Source organism: Somniosus microcephalus, chromosome 20, assembly GCF_052327205.1.
Source record: "Somniosus microcephalus isolate GS21.2 chromosome 20, FLI_Smic_1.0, whole genome shotgun sequence".
Lineage (NCBI taxonomy): Eukaryota > Metazoa > Chordata > Chondrichthyes > Squaliformes > Somniosidae > Somniosus > Somniosus microcephalus.
Genome location: NC_141006.1, coordinates 7,253,102 through 7,276,339, shown reverse-complemented (window position 1 = coordinate 7,276,339; position 23,238 = coordinate 7,253,102). Strand labels below are relative to the sequence as shown.

At 47.4% G+C, this 23,238-nt stretch overlaps 1 protein-coding gene across 1 annotated transcript in view; it reads right to left on the bottom strand.

Annotated features, from left to right (window-relative positions):
- LOC147103040 (potassium voltage-gated channel subfamily KQT member 4-like) overlaps positions 1 to 23,238 on the bottom strand; it is a 424,561-nt gene that overhangs the window by 245,256 nt on the left and 156,067 nt on the right. The window contains exon 3 of the mRNA XM_085963167.1: positions 19,686 to 19,812. Coding sequence (XP_085819293.1) covers positions 19,686 to 19,812 — 127 coding nt within the window. The remainder of the gene's footprint in view (positions 1 to 19,685; positions 19,813 to 23,238) is intronic.

The following is a 23,238-nucleotide window of genomic DNA, read 5'->3' as shown; positions in this document are numbered from 1 at the left end:
ATTTCCGGTTATTTAGGGGCCAGTTAATCGAAAGTTTCCTGTAATAAAGCATATGGGTGTTATGTCTGACATTGGTGATAGGTACTCGATTGCCTTGGCCTGAGCACATGGAGTTTGATAGTGCTGTTATCATTGTATTGTGTATAGGTATTCGATTGCTTTTGCCTGGGAGTGTGTGTGTGGAGCAGCCATTAAAAAGCAACATGAACTGAACTCTGCTTAAGGCCTCTGGATTATCTTTGCAAACGCAACAATGGGATCCTGGGTTTTATAAATAGAGGCATAGAGTTCAAAGGCCAGGAAGTTGTGCTAAACCTATATAAACACTAGTTTGGCCCCAACTGGAGTATTGTGTCCAATTCTGGGCAACACACTTTAGGAAGGACGTGAAGGTTTTGGAGAGGGTACAGAAGAAATGTACTCAAATAGTTCCAGGAATGAGGGATTACAGTTACGTGGATAGACTGGAGAAGCTGGGGTTGTTCTCCTTAGAGCAGAGAACGCTAAGAGGAGATTTGATAGAGGTGTTCAAAATCAGGAAGGGTTTAGATAGAATAAATAAAGATAAACTGTTTCCAATGGCTGAAGGGTCAATGACCACAGGGCACAGATTTAGGGTGATTGGCAAAAGAACTAGAGATTTGGAATGCACTGCCTGATAGGGTGGTGGATACAGATTCAATAGCAGCCTTCAAAAGGGAATTGGATAAATACTTGAAGAAGAAAATATTGCAGGGATATGGGGAATGAGCAGCAGAGTGGGACGAAGTGGGTTGCTCTTTGAACGAGCCGGCGCAGACTCGATGGGCCAACTCGATGGCCTCCTTCTGTGCTGTACTATTCTAGGATTCTCTAAGATGCAGGGATTTGGGATATCGCCACCCCTCCACCACACCCCCCCCCCCATCCTGTCACTCTGCAACATTAATAAACAAACTCACCACAACAATGAGCTTCCAGCAGAGAATGATCCGTAAGGTACTACTCTGTTTGAGTCAAACACAAAACGTTATAGCCTTAGTATTTTTTCCTCAGCTGTCAGCAGGCCTCTAGTACCTCATCGAACTTTATTAAAACAGTGGCTTTTACCAGGCCATTTAACTGTGGAAGACATCAACTGACATCCACAAAAACACACACTTCCCAGCAGAGATCACTTAATAGTGAACAGGACTAGGAGCCCTGACTGATTGTACCTTCCCAAGCTCAGAAGCACTGAAGCCAATTGTATCGCCTCTACTGCTGTTGTGCTTGGTCCAGCCAACTCAGCACAGACTGGCTCGATCCCAGCACAGGTTGCCATTTAAGTAGCAATGATGTGGAGGCCTTCTCCTTTTACACCTCAGTGTTCCAGCCAACAACCACCGAGCCACATAAGGAGGTATTAGGACAGATCACCAAAAGCTTGGTCAAAGAGGTAGGTTTTAATGAGCATCTTAAAGGAGGAGAGGTAAAGGGATGGAGAGGTTTAGGGAGGGAATTCCAAAGCTTATCGCCTTGGCAGCTAAAGGCACAGTCACCCATGGTGGAGCGATGAAAATCGAGGATGCGCAAGTGGCCAGAATTGGAGGAGCGCAGAGATCTAGGAGGGCTGTAGGGCTGGAGGCGGTTGCAGACATAGGGAGGGGCGAGGCCATGGAGAGATTTGAAAACAAGGACGAGAATTTTTAAATTGAGGGGTTGCCAGACCAGGAGCCAATGTAGGTCAGCGAGCACAGGGGTGATGGGTGGCCGGGACTTGGTGTGAGTTAGGACACGGGGCAGCGAGCACAGGGGTGATGGGTGGCCGGGACTTGGTGCAAGTTACGATATGGGCAGCAGAGTTTTGGATGAGCTTAAGTTTATGGAGGGTGGAAAATGGGATGCCGGCCAGTTGTGTGTTGGAATAGTAAAGTCGAGAGGTAACAAAGGCATGGATAAGGATTTCAGCAGCAGATTTGCTGAGGCATGGGTGAAGACGAGCAATGTTACGGAGGCAGATATGGGGTCAGAAATTCATCTCAGGGTCAAATAGGACGCCAAGGTCACGAACGGTCTGATTCAGCCTCAAATAGTTGCCAGGGAAAGGGATGGAGTCGGTGGCGAGGGAACCAAAAACAACTGCTTCGGTCTTCCCAATATTTAGTGGGAGGAAAGTTCTGATCATCCAGTACTGGATATGGGACAAGCGGCGTCACAAATTAGAGGCAGTGGAGAGGTTGAGAAAGCTGGTGGTGAAGTAGAGATGGGTGTCGTCAGCGTGGATGTGGAACCTGATGTGTTTTTGGATGATGTTGCTGAGGGGCAACATGTAGATGAGAAATAGAAGGGGGCCAAGGATAGATCCTCAGGGGACTCCAGAGGTAACGGCATCGAAGTGAAAGTGCGAGGAGAAGCCATTGCAGGTGTTCTGTGGCTATGACTGGATAGGTAAGAGTGGAACCAGGCGAGGGCAGACCCACCCAGCTGGATGACAGAGGAGAGGCGATGGGGTTGATGGTGTGGTCAACCATGTCAAAGGCTGCAGACAGATTGAGAAGGATAAGGAGGGAAGTTTACCATGGTCACAGTCATATAGGATGTCATTTTTGGCTTTGAAAGGACCGTTTCAGTGCTGTGGGAGTGGCGGAAACTTGATTGGAGGGGTTTAAACATTGAGTTACATAGGCATGGGTACATAGCAAGATTAGGATAGATATGCCCTGGTAATAAACATAGAGTAGAGATGAGACAATAGGAGGAAGTCCAAAGTTAAAGTCAGAGGTCCCGTGGTGGGATGAAGTTGACATAGATAGGGTGGAGTCAACTTTAAACTAATGTCCAGGTTCGAAGACAGGTGTGGAGGGCGAGTGAGTCCAGAAGCTATTTGAAGGGCAGAGTATCAGAAGATGAACTGTTGAAGGTATTTCCATGAAAATGAAGATGCAGCAGGTGTGCAGAATCGATCGTTGGGCAGAGAAACGGTGGCGAAGTTGGAGGTTGCTGTAAGATCCAGAAGCAGCGGAGAAATGGACTTCAGCCAGGAGAGTGAATTTCTGGCCAGGACCCATAGTAGCAAAATAAAGCTGAAAAACCAGTAGGACAAGTAGGATAGTCATATAATAGTAAAATACTGCGGATGCTGGAAATCCGAAATAACAACAGAAAACGCTGGAAATACTCAGCAGGCCAGGCAACATCTGTGGAGAGAGAAACAGAGTTAACGTTTCAGGTCGATGACCTTTCGTCAGAACTGGAAAAAAGCAGGAAATGGAAAGCGAGTTTAGGGGCTGGGAAAAGGGGGAGGGGATGAAAGAACAAAAGGGAAGGTCAGTGACAGGTTAGAAAGCAGGAGAGATTGAGAGACATTGAGAGAGATTCAAGGCGAGAGGAGATGATAATGGGACAGGTTAAGAAACAAAGGATGGCTCAAGATGAAGTGTGAATTGCGCTGGCAGAATGAAGGACCGCTGCCGTGTGGTAGGGATAGTCATATGTTCAGCAGGTAACAGTAGCGATGGGGGATGGGCTTTAAACTGGGCAAAGTTACCTTAAAACTTAAGCAACTGAGTCTTGCAGTGTACTAGCATAGTCTTGGCGGCAGAGAAATCCAGGAATTTGGAAGCCAAATTAGAGAACATTTCCAGTGGTCACTGAAGGAGCAGGCATGGTCGGGGGATGAGCAGTGGGCCTAGGTAACTTTCAACTTGCAGTTTGAACTTGTAGTTAGGGCTAAAATGCATCCACTATTCGAGCCAGGGGAGTGTAAACCGTGGACGAGAGGAGACTGGGGGAGAAAGGGTAAAAGATGGACACGCACCACAAATACTATGCTGCATGGAAAAAACATTTTAAAACAAACAATTAATTCCCTTTCTGTTACCAGAGCCTATTACTGCAGTTTGGAGAACATTATGAACAAACGGCCAATTTAAATGGAGTTCACTTTTGCTTCTCAGGACACTCTGAATATTTTTATGCCTTAGGCTGTTTAATATACCAGAAGCTAAACATAAGTAATATGATTTGTATATTGTGTAGTTGCGATATTAAGTGCTGAGTAATCAGCTGAGGTTGGAAGTTGATGAGTATGCTGCATTCTGCATTATTGCTGTATTTTCAGATTTTAAAAATTAACAATTCTTCTTTACCTCTCCAGCAGATGCTGACTCGCAGCAGGATATGGTTGCACAGGTGTTGAGTCCTCGAAATAGCTACATTTAAGCCTGGACGGGAAATGTCGGCAGCATCAGAGTAAAGCCTAATCCTGTCCTCACCTGAGGCCACTGGATGGTGCTCAGGAAGAGGAAGCGTGGCCGATTCTTCCCCTCCCCAACATAGGTTCAATGTAACCCACTACTGCTGCTCTGATTGAGGTCAGCTAACTCGGCACAGGTTAAGTTGAGATTTTTCTGGTCTGTGTGGCTGAGTTTCACAGTCCTGCCAACTAAGCCATAGGGAGAGAGCTTCTAAACAGATGTTCACAGAAATCACAGAAACCTCACAGTACAGATAGAGGCCATTTCGGCCCATCAAGCCTGCACCGACACATATCCCACCCGATCCCCGTAACCCCTACACATATCCCACCCTATCCCCACGTATTTAATCCCCCTAACACTAAGGGTCAATTTATCATAGCCAATCAACCTAACCCCGCACATCTTTGGACTGTGGGAGGAAACCGGAGCACCCGGAGAAAACCCACGCAAACACGGGGAGAATGTGCAAACTCCACACAGACAGTCGCCCGAGGCCGGATTCGAACCCGGGTCCCTGGCGCTGTGAGGCAACAGTGCTAACCACTATGCCACCGTGCTGTTCTAAAGCTTTATCAGTTCCTGGAATAATTATTAAAATGATAATTGAATTCAGTGGAGAGTACTATTATGTGGGGTGCAAAGGCCACGTTCCACCCGATCCCTTGGGTTTCCCGCCCGGAGAGTTAGGTCATCATCTCTCGATGCCAATTGCAGCATCTTTACTGTCATCTTGGCTGAGATCAGAGAACTCTGCACACAGACCATGCATGGACCCTAGCACCTCCTTGTCTATTTTGCGCAGTACCACACAGCATCGTGTATTTGCACACAGCCATTTGGGTGCCTCCAGCCCTTACTATTATTCCAAATAAAATAAATAAATTATGAGGCAAAAAAAAGTTTGGTGGATTTCCCCTTTAATGTCCTACCCGCAACATTCAAAGGATGGAAATAGCTATCGCTAACTGTGCACTTCAGCACTGAAAGTACTGAGGGAAGCATTGGAAACAAGACATTTTAAAACGTAAGCTGCTGCTCAGCGTCAGGCAGACACAGCACCTGCGTCGTGGTGTTGAGAGTCCCGAATGATCACCAAGCTTCTAGTCCCTGGTTACACTTTCTCTGCACCAATGGAGCTGAATAATTTAGTGAATCGTTCTCACTCTGGCTGATTCAGCACAACCTGCAGCAGCTGATCAACGGGATCCTGCAGCGGGTATATTGATGAGGATTATTAAAACAAATCTTCCAACTGTTTTGTGGCTATTTCCTCCTCGAGCGACTGATTCCTGCTGTAGGGCAGTTCTACAGGCAGCAGTCTGTTCACCCAACTGCCCATTCTTTATGTTTGAGCATCAGATGAGTTTCAGTGGGTTATTTGTTATTGTGGGAGGGGATTGCAGCAGAGCCCGATTCTTTCCTCACTTGACATCCACTTACCTATACCTCCCAGCAGGAATGATCAGGAGCAGGAACCCTGGCCAATCTTCCCTCTCTCAATGCAGCAAGACCATGATGACATACAGGCTCGGGCTGATAAGTGGCAGTTAAGATTTGTGCCACACAAGTGCCAGGCAATGACTATCTCCAACAAGTGAGCATCTAACCACCGCCCCTTGACATTCAACAGCATTACCATCGCTGAATCCCCACCATCAACATTCTGGAGGTCACCATTGACCAGAAACTTAACTGGACCAGCCACATAAATATTGTGGCTTCAAGAGCAGGTCAGAGGCTGGGTATTCTGTGGCAAGTGTCTCATGTTCTTATGTCTCACCTCCTGACTCCCAAAGTCTTTCCACCTTCTACAAGGCACAAGTCAGGAGTGTGATGGAATACTCTCCACTTGCCTGGATGAGTGCAGCTCCAACAACACTCAAGAAGCTCAACACCATCCAAGAAAAAGCAGCCTGCTTGATTGGCACCCCATCCACCACCTTAAACATTCACTCCCTCCACCACCAGCACACTGTGGCTACAGTGTGTACCATCTACAAGATGATCTGCAGCAACTCGCCAAGGCTTCTTCAGCAGCACCTCCCAAACCCATGACCTCTACCACCTAGAAGAACAAGGGCAGCAGGCGCATGGGAACACCACCACTTCCAAGTTGCCCTCCAAGTCACACACCATCCTGACTTGGAAATATATCGCCGATCCTTCATCGTCGCTGGGTCAAAATCCTGGAACTCCTTCCCTAACAGCACTGTGGGAGCAACTTCACCACACGGACTGCAGCGGTTCAAGAAGGCAGCTCACCACCACCTTCTCAAGGGCAATTAGGGATGAGCAATAAATGCTGGCCTCGCCAGCGAAGCCCACATCCCATGAATGAATAAAAACAAGCCTGGGGTCACTGAAGCCCACTACTCCAGTTGCAATGACTTAACTTAGCAGATGTGGCGCCTGGGACTCTCTGCCCTGTATTGTTCAGTTACACACTCCTTTACTAACTGGGCACCCTTAACACAGAAATTAATAAATTATACAATTTCAGTATTTGTTCCATTATCTTTCTGTTCCACTGTCCTGTACATCAAGGCAGCATTTTAATTTATCAGGAGCAACATAAGAATTGCTAGATGAAAAAAGACCAAGATTTATCTAGTTCGCCTTCTATCATCCTGGCAATCGTATGAAATAACAATAATGAAGTTGCTGATTTAATCAGAGCTAACAATCTCCATCAGTAAGTCTACAATAGACCCAGACGTGAGGCAAGTAAAACTCCAGTGGTGGAGATCTTTGGGAACCATAGCTCCAAAGTCACCTGTGCCTCCCATGCATGCTACACTTACGAACAACAACAACATCTTGTATTTATATAGCGCCTTTAACGTAGTAAAGCATCACAAGACGCGTCACAGGAGTGATACAAAACAAAATTTGACACTGAGCCACATAAGAAGATATTAGGGCAGGTGACCAAAAGCTTGGTCAAAGAGGTAGGTTATAAGGAGCGTCTTAAAGGAGGAAAGAGAGGTGGAGAGGTGGAGAGGTTTAGGCAGGGAATTCCAGAGCTTAGGGCCTAGGCAGCTGAAGGCACAACAACCAATGGCTGAGCAGTTAAAATCAGGGATGCTCAAGAGGCCAGAATTAGAGGAGCGCAGATATCTCGGGGAGTTGTGGGGCTGGAGGAGATTACAGAGATGGGGAGGGGCCGAGGTCATGGAGGGATTTGAAAACAAGGATGAGAATTTTAAAACTGAGGCATTGCTTAAGCGGGAGCCAATGTAGGTCAGTGAGCACAGGGGTGATGGGTGAACGGGACTTGGTGCTAGTTAGGACACGAACAGCTGAGTTTTGGATGACCTCAAGTTTACGTAGGGTAGAATGTGGGAGGCCAGCCAGGAGTGTATTGGAACAGTCAAGTCTAGAGGTAACTTTCAGCAGCAGATGAACTGAGGCAGGGGCGGAGATGGGCGATGTTACGGAGGTGGAAATAGGCTGTCTTAGTTATGGCGCAGATATGTGGTCGGAAGCTCATTTCAGGGTCAAATATGACCCCAAGGTTGCGAACAGTCTGGTTCAGCCTCAGACAGATGCTAGGGAGGGGAATGGAGTCGGTGGCTAGGGAACGGAGTTTGTGGCGGGGACTGGCGACAATGGTTTCGGTCTTCCCAATATTTTGTTGGAGGAAATTTCTGCTCATCCAGTACTGACATCTTAGAGACAGTGGAGGGGTCGACTGGAGTGGTGGTGAGGTAGAGCTGGGTATACATGTGGAAACTGACACTGTGTTTTTGGATGATGTCGCCGAAGAGCAGCATGTAGATGAGAAATAGGAGGGGGCCAAGAATAGATCCTTGTGGGACACCAGAGGTAACGATGCGGGAGCAGGAAGAGAAGCCATTGCAGGTGATTCTCTAGCTACAATTAGACAGATAAGAATGGAATCAGCCGAGTGCAGTCCCTCCGAGCTGGATGATGGTGGAGAGGCGTTGGAGGAGGATGGAGTGGTCAACTGTGCCCTTCAGTGACATCATCTGCAAACCCGTCAGGTTTCACAAGTACACTGACTACACCCAGCTCGACCTCACCACCACTTCTCTCGACCCCGCCACTGCCTTTGATGTGTCATGCTGCTTGTCTGATATCCATTATTTGATGAGCAGAAATTTCCTCCAATTAAGTATTGGGAAGACTGAAGCTATTGCCTTCGATCCCCGCCACAAACTCCGTTCCCTCGCCACCGATTCCATCCCTCTCCCTGGCCACTGTCTGAGGTTGAACCAGACCATTTGCAGCTTTGGCCTCCTGTTTGACCCCGAGTTGAGCTTCCGGCCCGATATCATCTCCATCACCAAGACCGTCTACTTCCACCTCCACCCCTGCTTCAGCTCATCTGCTGAAACCCTTAGCCATGCCTTTGCTCCCTCTAGTCTAGACTCAACCAATCCAATGTTCTCCTGGCTGGTCTCTCACCTTGCACCATTCATAAACTGGAGCTTGTCCAAAGCCCAGCTGCCCTGATCATAACTCGCACCAAATCCCAGTCACACATCACCCCTGAGCTTGCTAACCTACATTGGCTCCCTGTCTGGCAACACCTCAATTAAAAATGTTCATCCTTGTTTTCAAATCACTCCATGGACTCGCCCATCCCCATCTCTGTAACCTCCTCTAGTCGTACAACCCTCTGATAACTCTGCGCTGCACTAATTCTGGCCTCTTGTGCATCCACAATTTACATCGCTCCACCATTGGCGGCTGTGCCTTCAACTGTCTAGGTCCTAAGCTCTGGAATTTTCTCCCTAAACTTCCCCGCTTCTCTACCTCTCTCTCCTTCTTTCAGACGCTTCTGAAAACCTATTTCTTTGCCCAAGCTTTTAGTCACCTACCCTAACATCTCCTTATGTGCTCAGTGTCAAATTTTGTTTGATAATGCTCCTGTGAAGCGTCTTGGGACGTTTTATTACAGCACGGGTTAGATACAGAGTGATGCGCTATCAATTACTCATAAAAGACAGAGAGTTAGAAGGGTAACTAAAGGCTTTTATTAACAACAGAATGGAGGTCTGCCTCGAGTGGTCGACCGGTCCAGGATACAAGGGCTGGGGAGCAGTCACCTTTATACTAGGACCTGTGGGAGGAGTCAGCCGAGGCATGTCCAGGCATGTACACAGTGGAATACAAACAGGACAAACAGGAATACAAACAGTGGTTTACCACACAGAGTAAAGCCCCCTCTACACTGTCCTCTTCAGCCACTCCCAGTGCAGGTACAGCACGGGTTAGATACAGAGTAAAGCCCCCTCTACACTGTCCCATCAAACACTCCCAGGGCAGGTACAGCACGGGTTAGATACAGAGTAAAGCCCCCTCTACACTGTCCTCTTCAACCACTCCCAGTGCAGGTACAGCACGGGTTAGATACAGAGTAAAGCCCCCTCTACACTGTCCCATCAAACACTCCCAGGGCAGGTACAGCACGGGTTAGATACAGAGTAAAGCCCCCTCTACACTGTCCTCTTCAACCACTCCCAGTGCAGGTACAGCACAGGTTAGATACAGAGTAAATCAGCCTCTACACTGTCCCATCAAACATTCCCAGCGCAGGTACAGCACGGGTTAGATACAGAGTAAAGCTCCCTCTACACTGTCTCAAAGGCAGAGGTATATCAGCTTGGTTTAGATGATTGCACTCTTGCTTCTAAGTCAGAATATTCTGGCCATGAGCATGTAATCTAGGCTGACACTGCAGTGCACAACTGAGTCAGCGCTGCACTGTAGGAGGTGCCGTCTTTGGGGTGAGACTATGGCCCAGAAATTCGGGTCGGGGGCTTCCCGCAGGTGCAAGCACTTACCTAGCGCGCCGGCCGTTGAGCTGTGGGCCCCCGTGGGATTCCGATCCTGGGCCTCCTCCAACTGCCGGCACGCAGTGTTCGATGCGTCCCCTGGGATCACGTGGGCCATGGAGAGCCAATGGTAGCAGGGAATGCTTCATTCATAAGTTTGACAGGAAGTGCTGTCAAACCTATAAATACTATAAGCCCCAAAACATCACTAAAACTTCAAATAATTTTTTTTTTTAAATCACATTTTTAAAATAACTAAAAATTACATGAAATAACTATTTTAAACAATAATTTAAATTTTTGAAAAAATTAATTACATTTTCTAACGGGGCTAAAAATAAACTTACCTTTCTTTAAAGTATTTAAAAATAATAAACCTGAGGAAAAAATGTTTTAATTTTAATTAATTCACCACTTACCTTGTTAAAAGCAGGCCTTGCCCTGCTTTTTAAAAGTGTAACTGCTGGAGACTTACCCTCCCGGCGAAACCTGCAAAAGAAACATAAGTTCGATGCGCACGCGCTGCCTCTCCGGCGCACGCGTTCCACCTGTCAACCCCTTCTTTCAGGGGAACGGAAGTGCCGGTTTCCCGCGCATGTGCAGCGCATGCACGGAACCGGCACTTTCGTTGGGCCTACGGGTGAGTACCCCGTGCATACTCACGCGTTGGGACGTCAATTTCTGGGCCATTAAGTTGATCCGGCAAGTTTTTTATTATTGACTCCGTTATGCAGGGGGCTAAAGGAGGCACTGTCATCATTTCTCTAGGGGGGAGGAGAAACAGGCACCCTCCAGATGGCAGTAGGCACTGGAGTTTCTGGCAGCATGGGTGCCAGAGATGTGCCCATAGTGGTGCAGGCATCTGCTAGTTCCACTGGCCCTGCATACTCTGGCAGGGTCCGTGCTGGCCAGAACACAACCGATGCAATTCCTGGGCCAATTCTGCTGCTAAAGTGTAGGCATGTATCCATTTATGGCTACAAGGTGTAATTGCTCTGAAATCTTGAAATGAAGGCTTGAATCAGTTACAGGCCATGTAGATCACAGCCACGGTTTTGTTGTGGGAAATTCAAATTCTCACAAGTAAACAACAAAGTCAACAATAATAAGAACATAAGAACATAAGAAATAGGAGCAGGAGTAGGCCAATCGGCCCCTCGAGCCTGCTCCGCCATTCAATAAGATCATGGCTGATCTGATCCTAACCGCCAATCCACTATCACAGAACCATCTCCTGAATCTAACAGAATTAGACACACGAACTAGGAGCAGGATCAGGCTACACGGCCCCTGGGCCCGCTCCGCTACCCACAGGGCCATGACCGATCCGAACCTAGACTCATGTCCAAATTCCTGCCCGCTCCCCGTAACCCTTAATTCCCTTTACTTCTAGGAAACTGTCTATTTCTGTTTTAAATTTATGTAATGATGTAGCTTCTACAGCTTTTTGGGGCAGCATATTCCATGGACCTACCACCCTCTGAGTGAAGTAGTTCCTCCTCATCTCAGTTTTGAAAGAGCAGCCCCTTATTCTAAGACTATGCCCCCTAGTTCTAGTTTCACCCATCATTGGGAACATCTTCCCCGCATCCACCCGATCCGACCCCTTCACAATCTTATATGTTTCAATAAGATCGCCTCTCATTCTTCTGAACTCCAATGAGTAGAGTCCCAATCTACTCAACCTCTCCTCATATGTCCATCCCCTCATCCCCGGGATTAACCGAGTGAACCTTCTTTGTACTGACTCGAGAGCAAGTATGTCCTTTCTTAAGTATGGACACCAAAACTGTACGCAGTATTCCAGGTGCGGCCTCACCAATACCTTGTACAACTGAAGCAATACCTCCCTATTTTTATATTCTATCCCCCTAGCAATGAAAGCCAACATTCCATTGGCCTTCTTAATCACTTGCTGCACCTGCATACTAACCTTTTGAGTTTCGTGCACCAGGACCCCCAGATCCCTTTGTACTTCAGTACTTTCCAGTTTCTTGCCATTAAGATAATAACTTGCTCTACGATTTTTCCTGCCAAAGTGCATAACCTCACACTTTCCAGTATTGTATTCCATCTGCCAAATCTCTGCCCACTTACTTAGCCTGTCGATGTCCCCTTGCAGGTTTTTTATGTCCTCCTCACTCACTACTTTCCCTCCCATCTTAGTATCATCTGCAAACTTTGATATGTTACACTCGGTCCCCTCCTCCAAATCGTTAATATAGATTGTAAAGAGTTGGGGACCCAGCACTGACCCCTGCGGAACACCACTAGTTACTGATTGCCAGTCTGAGAATGAACCATTTATCCCAACTCTCTGCCTTCTGTTAGATAGCCAATCCTCTATCCATGCCAGAATATTACCCCCAATCCCGTGATTTTTTATCTTAAGCAATAATCTTTTGTGTGGCACCTTGTCAAATGCCTTTTGGAAGTCTAAATACACTACGTCCACTGGTTCCCCTTTATCCACCCTATACGTTACTTCCTCAAAGAACTCCAGCAAATTTGTCAAACATGACTTCCCCTTCATAAAATCATGCTGACTTTGTCCTATTAAATTATGATTATCCAAATGTCCTGTTACTGTCTCCTTAATAATGGACTCCAAAATTTTACCTACCACAGATGTTAGGCTAACCGGTCTATAGTTTCCAGCCTTCTGTCTACTGCCCTTTTTAAATAAGGGTGTTACATTAGCAGTTTTCCAGTCTGCCGGGACCTTTGCCGAGTCCAGGGAGTTTTGGAAAATTATTACCAATGCCTACCGCCACTTCCCTCAAGACCCTAGGATGTAAGCCATCAGGTCCAGGTGATTTATCCGCCTTGAGTCCCATTATTTTACCGAGTACCACTTCCTTAGTGATTTTGATCCTGTTTAGCTCCTCCCCCCCTTTAGCCCCCTGTTTGTCCAGTGTTGGGATATTCTTAGTGTCTTTTACTGTAAAGACTGATGTAAAATATTCATTCAGTGTTTTTGCCATCTCCATATTTCCCACCATTAATTTCCCGGTCTCATCCTCTAAGGGACCAACATTTACTTTAGCCACCCTTTTTCTTTTTATATAACTATAAAAACTCTTACTATCTGTTTTTATATTTTTTGCTAATTTACTTTCATAATCTATCTTCCCTTTCTTAATCAATCTTTTTGTTATTTTTTGCTGTCTTTTAAAGTTTTCCCAATCCTCTATCCTCCCACTAGATTTGGCTACCTTATATGCCCTTGTTTTTAGTCGAATACTATCCTTAATTTCTTTACTTAGCCACGGATGGTTGTCTTTTCTTTTACACCCTTTTCTTCTCAGTGGAATATATTTTTTTTGGAAGTTGTAAAATAACTCCTTAAATGTACACCACTGATCATGTATCGTCTTACCCTTTAATCTATTTTCCCAATCCACTCTACTCAATTCCGCTCTCATACCTTCATAGTCTCCTTTATTCAAGCTTAGGACGCTTGTTTGATATCCAACCTTCTCACCCTCTAATTGAATATGGAATTCAACCATGTTATGGTCACTCATTCCAAGGGGATCCTTTACTAGGGCATTTTTAATTAATCCCGTCTCGTTACACAGGACCAGATCTAAGGTTGCTTGCCCCCTGGTCGGTTCAGTTACATACTGCTCAAGAAACCCATCCCTAATACACTCAATGAACTCATCCTCAAGGCTGCTCTGCCCAATTTGATTTGTCCAATTAATATGATAGTTGAAATCCCCCATAATTATAGATGTTCCCTTATTACAAGCCTCAACTATTTCCTGATTGATACTCCGTCCAACAGAGTTGCCACTGTTCGGAGGCCTATAGACTACGCCCACTAGTGTTTTTTTCCCCTTATTATTCCTTACCTCCACCCAAACTGTTTCATTATCCTGATCTTTTGACCCAATATCATTTCTCTGTATTACAGTGATTCCTTCCTTTATTAACATAGCCACCCCACCTCCCCTTCCTTCCTGCCTGTCCTTCCTGATCATTAAATAACCTGGTATGTTTAATTCCCAGGCATTGTCACCCTGCAGCCATGTTTCTGTAATGGCCACAAAAAAGTTATAGGTCTATTATCAGCATATCCCTTGGACCAATCTGACTGTAATGAAACCTGTTTGTCTTGCCTGTATTCGTTCTTGCCTGTATTCGTTTTGCGCTCATGTATATTACCCTCCCCCACACGGTGTATAGTTTCACTTCCTCTTTCCTGACTAACCTGTAAGGTTCCAGGTCTTGGCTCTTGGCTCCGCCCCTGACTTCTCTTACATAAAGATCCCCGGATCTGTATGACTCATTCCTGCGAGCCAGTCAATGTGTTGAGATGTTAGCTCTGATCTTAGTGATTAAAAGCCAACTTGTTAAAGTCTATAACTTCTAGTTTTGTGGTTATTGAAGGCACATCAATTTTAATCACTAAAGAATACTAGGATGGATCGACTCCTAAAACCAGAGCGTCTGGACTTGGATCCACATTCTGCTGAAGCATCAAATCAATTTGGACACTGGCTCAAATGCTTCGAACTCTTCGCGAGGGCCTCATCCGCTAGCGAGGTAGATAAACTGAGTCTACTGACTACTCGCGTTAATCATCGGATTTATTCGTTCATCCGGGACGCCACCTCTTACACGGAGGCCATCACTATCCTGAAGGCCCAATACCAGAGGCCAGTAAACGAAGTGTACGCCAGACATCTGCTGGCTACACGCAGGCAGCAACCTGAGGAATCAATGGACGATTTCTTACAGGGCCTAAAGGACTTGGTCCGGGACTGTAACTGCAAGGCCATGACGGCCAACGTGTACTCTGACGAATTGGTCCGCGATTCCTTCAGCACGGGCCTCAAATCGAATTATATCCGGCAGAGACTGCTGGAGAAGGAGGTCCTGGACTTAAAAAAGGCAGTGGCCACTGCGCGATCGCTGGACGTGGCCCAGAAAAACTCTGACTCTTATTCTTCCGGCCGTGCGGCCCTCACCGCCTCGTGCGCGCCGAGCGGGCCGCCATCTTTCAATCAGCCATCTTCCCCATCCAGGTCTCAGACCATCTCTACATCGCCGGAGTCCCCACACAGAAGTTCACCCAGGAGTCCTACTACAGCGGCAATGTCTCGAGGCCCGAAATGCTACTTCTGCGGCCAGGCCAAGCACCCCAGACAACGATGCTCAGCGAAGGACGCTACATGCTTCAAATGTAAGAAAAAGGGGCATTTTAGCAAAGTCTGCAGGGGGAGTCCGATTTCCAACTCCGTCACCGCCTCGTGTGTGCCATGCGGGCCACCATCTTGGGATCCGCAATCTTTTCCCGACTCAACGGCCGCCCAGGGCCCAACAGTGGCTTCGATCACGGTGGATCAATCCAGGCCACACCCGTTGACAAAATCCATGATGGACATACAGGTAAACGGGAATTTAACGAAATGTTTAATTGACTGTGGGAGTACCGAGAGTTTTATCCACCCTAGCCTGGTACGGCAGCACTCATTAACGGTAACCCCTACACGGAGCAGAATTGCTATGGCTGCTAAGCCCCACACTTCGGACATTTTGGGCTACTGTGTGGTAACACTGACTGTAAAAGGCACGGACTACAAGGATTTTAAACTCCTCGTGATGCCAGAACTCTGTGTTAATGTAATCTTGGGCCTGGACTTCCAGTGCCACCACGAAAGTGTCACGCTAGCATATGGCGGGTCCCAGCCGCCACTCACAGTCTGTGGCCTATCAACCTTAAAAATCAGCCCGCCCTCTTTATTCGCTAATCTCGCTCCGAACTGTAGGCCCATAGCGACCAAAAGTAGACGGTACAGTCTGGAAGACAGACACTTTATCAAGGCGGAAGTGGACAGACTCCTGCGGGAAGGCATTATTGAATGCAGTACCAGTCCGTGGCGTGCCCAAGTAGTCATAGTTAAAAATAGCAAAAAGAAACGGATGGTAATTGACTACAGCCAGACTGTTAATATTTATACCCAGCTGGACGCCTACCCTTTACCCCGCATATCAGAAATGGTCAACCAGATCGCGCAATACCGAGTCTTCTCGACTATCGACCTCAAATCCGCGTATCACCAGCTCCCCATTAGAACGGAGGACTGCCCATACACCGTCTTTGAGGCGAACGGACGCCTCTACCATTTTCTCAGAGTGCCCTTCGGGGTAACAAATGGGGTCTCGGTCTTCCAACGTGAGATGGACCGCATGGTTGACGAGAATAAACTACAAGCTACCTACCCCTATCTGGACAATGTCACTATCTGCGGGCACAACCAGCAAGACCACGATCTAAATCTTGCGAGATTTTTAAAAACTGCCCTAAAGCTGAATCTAACCTACAACGAAGACAAATGTGTCTTCAACACAACCCGTCTCTGTATCCTCGGCTGTGTGGTGGAAGATGGGGTAATTGGACCGGACCCTGACCGATTACGCCCCCTAAAGGAACTGCCCCTGCCACACAATCCCAAAGCTTTAAAAAGGTGCCTGGGATTTTTTTCGTATTATGCCCAATGGGTGCCCAATCACTCTGATAAGGCCCGACCCCTCATTAAATCGACGTCCTTCCCACTATCAGCTGAAGCTCGGGAGGCTTTCACCAGTATCAATCAGGACATTGAAAGGGCTGCACTGTGTGCAGTGGACGAAAGCATTCCCTTTCAAGTCGAAAGCGATGCGTCAGACTTTGCTTTAGCTGCGACCCTCAATCAGGCTGGGAGACCTGTGGCCTTCTTCTCCCGAACCCTTCAGGGACCTGAAATCAGGCACTCTTCTGTCGAGAAGGAGGCACAGGCTATAGTGGAGGCAGTGCGGCACTGGAGACAATACCTAGCCGGCAAACATTTCACCCTGCTCACCGACCAGCGGTCGGTGGCTTTCATGTTTAATAACAAACAAAGGGGGAAAATCAAGAATGACAAAATACTCAGGTGGAGGATCGAACTATCCACGTTCGACTATGATATTATGTACAGGCCGGGAGCCCTTAATGAACCCCCAGACGCCCTATCGCGGGGAATGTGTGCCAGCATTCATACGGACAAATTACAGGGTCTCCACAACGACCTCTGTCACCCAGGGGTCACCCGACTATACCATTTTATAAAGTCCCGCAATCTGCCCCACTCCATCGAGGAGGTCAGGGCAATGACCAGAGCCTGCCGCATCTGTGCGGAATGCAAGCCTCGTTTCTACAGGCCTGACCGTGCACACCTTATCAAAGCCACACGGCCATTCGAGCGCCTAAGTCTGGACTTCAAGGGACCCCTTCCCTCTGCCGACCGTAACGTATACTTCCTCAATATCATCGATGAATATTCCCGCTTCCCCTTCGCCATTCCCTGCCCAGACATGACCAGTGCCACGGTCATCAAGTGTCTCGGTAATCTATTCTGCATGTTTGGCATGCCGAACTACATACACAGCGATGGGGGGCACGGTGGCATAGTGGTTAGCACTGTTGCCTCACAGCGCCAGGGACCCGGGTTCAAATCTGGCCTCGGGCGACTGTCTGTGTGGAGTTTGCACATTCTCCCTGTGTCTGCGTGGGTTTCCTCCGGGTGCTCCGGTTTCCTCCCACAGTCCAAAGATGTGCAGGTTAGGTTGATTTGGCTATGATAAATTGACCCTTAGTGTTAGGGGATTAAATACGTGGGGTTACGGGGATAGGGTGGGATATGTGTCGGTGCAGGCTCGATGGGCCGAAATGGCCTCTATCTGCACTGTAGATTCTGTGATTCTGTGATTCTGTGATTTATGAGTGACGAACTGCGCCAGTTCTTGCTCTCAAAGGGGATAGCCACTAGCAGAACCACTAGCTACAACCCCCGGGGTAATGGGCAAGTGGAAAGGGAGAATGCTACTGTTTGGAAGGCTGTCACGTTAGCCTTAAAGTCAAAAGGCCTTCCGACCTCCCGCTGGCAGGAAGTCCTCCCAGACGTGCTCCACTCCATAAGGTCTCTGTTATGTACAGCCACTAACGCTACCCCTCACGAAAAGATGTTCGTTTTCCCCCGGAAATCGACCTCGGGCATATCTCTACCCGCGTGGCTGATGTCTCCGGGGACAGTACTATTGCGGAAGCACGTGAGAGGCCATAAAACGGACCCCCTTGTGGAAAAGGTACAGCTCCTCCATGCAAACCCTCAGTACGCCTATATCGAATACTCTGACGGGCGAGAGGACACTGTTTCCATAAAAGACCTCGCTCCCTCGGGGAGCGGAGAGAACGATGAGAGACTACCCGAGGAAGACCTACACCAAAACGAGACAGGACGCCCAGAGGTATCAATACCCAACTTTAACCTGGAGGACACTGCAGATAACCTGGAAGACACTGCGGAGGCCCGGACAGCGGAGGAACCAGAATCCACTCCCCTAGAGGCACCCCAACCGGCTTTGCGACGATCACTGAGAACCGCAAAACCTCCTGACAGACTCACTTATACCAACTTTTAAGAAACATCACCCCGATGGACTAAATCTAAAGAAGGGGTGAATGTAATGAAACCTGTTTGTCTTGCCTGTATTCGTTCTTGCCTGTATTCGTTTTGCACTCATGTATATTACCCTCCCCCACACGGTGTATAGTTTCACTTCCTCTTTCCTGACTAACCTGTAAGGTTCCAGGTCTTGGCTCTTGGCTCCGCCCCTGACTTCTCTTACATAAAGATCCCAGGATCTGTATGACTCATTCCTGCGAGCCAGTCAGTGTGTTGAGATGTTAGCTCTGATCTTAGTGATTAAAAGCCAACTTGTTAAAGTCTATAACTTCTAGTTTTGTGGTTATTGAAGGCACATCACTGACATATTCCAGGAGACTAAAGACTACCATCGAGCACAGCAGGGATAAGGAAAGTTATACAAAACTAAGGGAGGGAGCTGAAGACAAGTAAATGAGCACATATTATAGATACAGATGAGGGAGGCCACTCAATCCATCTGAATTCAGCCATCCACAAAGATCCTAGCGGCTGCTCACCACAGCATCCACTTACATAATTCTGGGGTTTTCACCTCCACTGCTCTAAACAGAAGTCCGTTCCATGTGTTGAACACTTTTTGCGTGAAGAAGAACTTCCTGAGATCAGTTCTAAATTTCTTTTTCACCAGTTTGACCATGTGTCCCCTTGTCCTACCGTCATGCTTTAATTTGGAGTGGCCTTTTCTATACCATTTTCTGCCTTACATATCTCCAGGAAGTCTCCTTCAGTTGTCTTCTTTCAAGCTGAACAGCCCATGTTTTACCAGCTTTTCCTTATAACTTACAAAGAAAGCTGAGACAAACATAACACCCCGATTATTGAGGGTGCATTTTTTTTCAACCCACACCTGTCTTGGCTATCCTAACCGAATGCAATCAATCAACCAAAGTAATGTGCGTACAATTGCCGGTCACTCGACACAGGCAACATGTGGAAAGTACAACACATTTGAGAAGTCTCTCTATCAATGTTTGCTTGTATTATTATGTTGCTATATTTTGTCAGTTTCTCCAGAGGAGGAAGGAAAGATTCCCTCTGTTATTGGAAATAAAGCTGTGAGAATGTGCATATATTTCACTAGAATAAGCAAGAAGAAATCTCTCCTCTACTTCTTTAATATGAATGCTCTGTGTTTGCTGAGATCCTGATATTTATTAAAGGATGTCACACAGTGCGGTTGTTCTTACCTATTACGCAGAATGGTTTTCGAGCAAATCGGAGCCTCCCCTGCAATCCTCTGTACCGACAGCAGCAGCCAGCTGCCCAGATTCGAATGACGTACTCCAGCCCAAATACAATAATCATGACGAATTCCTGGAGAACAGAACAAAATAAACAAGTAGCGTCAGTACTATGTTTGCCTCCAATCTAAACTAGTATGGTCAAGCTCCAGTTCATCCACACCACGCCATTGAGGTCAACTTGTGGTCCATACACAGGTGTTAGTGATATCAACTTGCAGTCCGTGAGGTCCACACTAATGAATTCAACCTGTACTCCATCCACTGCATGCTAGCGAAGACAATCTGCTATCTATCCACTCAATACTACCGAGGTCGAGCTACGGCCTGTCCACTCCATGCTACCGCGGTCAACCTGCGGACTGTCCACTCCATACTACCGAGGTCAACCATGTCCTGTCCACTCCATGCTACCGCGGTCAACCTGCGGACTGTCCACTCCATGCTACTGAGGTCAAGCTGCGGACTGTCCACTCCATGTTACCGTGATCAACCATGGCCTGTCCACTCCCTGCTACTGAGGTCAAGCTGTGGACTGTCCACTCCATGCTAGTGAGGTCAAGCTGTGGACTGTCCACTCCCTGCTACCGAGGTCAAGCTGTGGACTGTCCACTCCATGCTACTGCAGTCAACCATGGCCTGTCCACTCCCTGCTACCGAGGTCAAGCTGTGGACTGTCCACTCCATGCTAGTGAGGTCAAGCTGTGGACTGTCCACTCCCTGCTACCGAGGTCAAGCTGTGGACTGTCCACTCCATGCTACTGCAGTCAACCATGGCCTGTCCACTCCCTGCTACCGAGGTCAAGCTGTGGACTGTCCACTCCATGCTAGTGAGGTCAAGCTGTGGACTGTCCACTCCCTGCTACCGAGGTCAAGTTGTGGACTGTCCACTCCATGCTACTGCAGTCAACCATGGCCTGTCCACTCCCTGCTACCGAGGTCAAGCTGTGGACTGTCCACTCCATGCTAGTGAGGTCAAGCTGTGGACTGTCCACTCCCTGCTACCGAGGTCAAGCTGTGGACTGTCCACTCCATGCTAGTGAGGTCAAGCTGTGGACTGTCCACTCCCTGCTACCGAGGTCAAGCTGTGGACTGTCCACTCCATGCTAGTGAGGTCAAGCTGTGGACTGTCCACTCCCTGCTACCGAGGTCAAGTTGTGGACTGTCCACTCCATGCTACTGCAGTCAACCATGGCCTGTCCACTCCCTGCTACCGAGGTCAAGCTGTGGACTGTCCACTCCATACTACTGCGGTCAACCATGGCCTGTCCACTCCCTGCTACCGAGGTCAAGCTGTGGACTGTCCACTCCATGCTACTGCGGTCAACCATGGCCTGTCCACTCCCTGCTACCGAGGTCAAGCTGTGGACTGTCCACTCCATGCTACCGAGGTCAAGCGGCGGACTGTCCACTCCTGCTACCGACATAGAAACATAGAAGATAGGAGCAGGAGTAGGCCATTTGGCCCTTCAAGCCTGCTCCGCCATTCAATGAGATCATGGCTGATCATCCAAATTCAGTACCCTGTCCCTGCTTTCTCCCCATAGCCCTTGATCCCTTTAAACTTAAGAACTATATCTAACTCCCTCTTGAAAATATTTAATGATTTGGCCTCAACTGCCTTCTGTGGTAGAGAATTCCACAGGTTCACCACTCTCTGGGTGAAGAAATTCCTCCTCATCTCTGTCCTAAATGGCTTACCCCTTATCCTTAGACTGTGACCCCTGGTTCTGGACTCACCTGCCATCAGGAACATCCTTCCTGCATCTAGTCTGTCTAGTCCTGTCAGAATTTTATAAGTTTCAATGAGATCCCCTCTCACTCTTCTAAACTCTAGCGAATATAAGCCTAATCGACCCAATCTCTCTTCATACGTCATTCCTGCCATCCCAGGTATCAGTCTGGTGAATCTTCGCTGCACTCCCTCCATGGCAAGAACATCTTTCCTCAGATAAGGCAACCAAAACTGCACACAATACTCAAGGTGTGGTCTCACCAAGGCCCTGTACAACTGCAGCAAGACATCCCTGCTCCTGTACTTGAATTTTCTCGCTATGAAGGCCAACGTACCATTTGCCATCTTAACCGCCTGCTGCACCTGCATGCTTACCTTCAGTGACTGGTGCACAAGGACACCCAGGTCTCGTTGCACCTCCCCTTTTCCCAATCTATTGCCGTTCAGATAATAATCTGCCTTCCTGTTTTTGCCACCAAAGTGGATAACCTCACATTTATCCACATTATACTGCATCTGCCATGCATCTGCCCAATCACCCAACCTGTCCAAATCATACTGGAGTTTCTCTGCGCCCTCCTCACAGCACGCTCGCCCACCCAGCTTTGTGTCATCTGCAAACTTGGAGATATTATATCTATTTCCCTCGTCTAAATCATTAATATATATTGTGAATAGTTGGGGTCCTAGCACCGATCCCTGCGGTACGCCACTAGTCACTGCCTGCCACTCGGAAAAAGACCCGTTTATTTCAACTCTTTGCTTCCTGTCTGCCAACCAGTTCTCTATCCAAGTCAGTACTTTACCCCCAATTCCATGTGCTTTAACTTTGCATGCTAATCTCTTATGCGGGACCTTATCGAAAGCCTTCTGTAGTTCATCCATGCGATCTTTAAATGTTTGCCGTTGCCTATCCACCATCAACCCTTTAAGTAACGTTCCCCAATCCATCCTAGCCAACTCGCGCCGCATACCATTACAGTTTCCTTTATTTAAATTCAGGACCCTAGTCTCCGAGTCAACTACGTCACTCTCAATCTTAATGAAGAATTCTATCGTATTATGATCGCTCTGCCCCAAGGGACCTCGCACAACAAGATTGCTAATTAATCCTTTCTCATTACATAGTACCCAGGGAGGTGTGGTGGCTTTGTTGGTAAAGGATGGGATCAGTGCAGTGGTGAGAAGTGATATTGGCTCAGAAGATCAAGATGTAGAATCGGTTTGGGTGGAGATAAAAAATAAAAAAGGGAAAAAGTCTCTGATGGGCGTAATCTACAGGCCCCCGAACAGTAGCAATACTGTTGGACAGAGCATAAATCAACAAATAATGGAGGCCTGTAAAAAAGCTACGGTAATAATCATGGGTGATTTTAATCTCCATATTGATTGGACAAATCAAATTGGCCATGATAGCCTTGAGGAGGAGTTCATAGAGTGCATCCGGGATGATTTCCTGGAACAGTATGTAATGGAACCAACCAGGGAGCAGGCTATCTTGGATCTGGTACAGTGTAATGAGACAGAATTAATAAATGATCATATAGTAAAGGATCCTCTAGGAAAGAGTGATCAAAGCATGGTTGAATTTCAAATTCAGTTGGAGGGTGAGAAAGTTGTATCTCAAACCAGCGTCCTGATCTTAAACAAAGGCAATTACAATGGCATGAGGGCAGAGCTGGCTAAAGAGGACTGAAAAAATAAATTAAAGGGTAAGACAGTTGAAATGCAGTGGCGGACATTTAAGGAGATATTTCATAACTC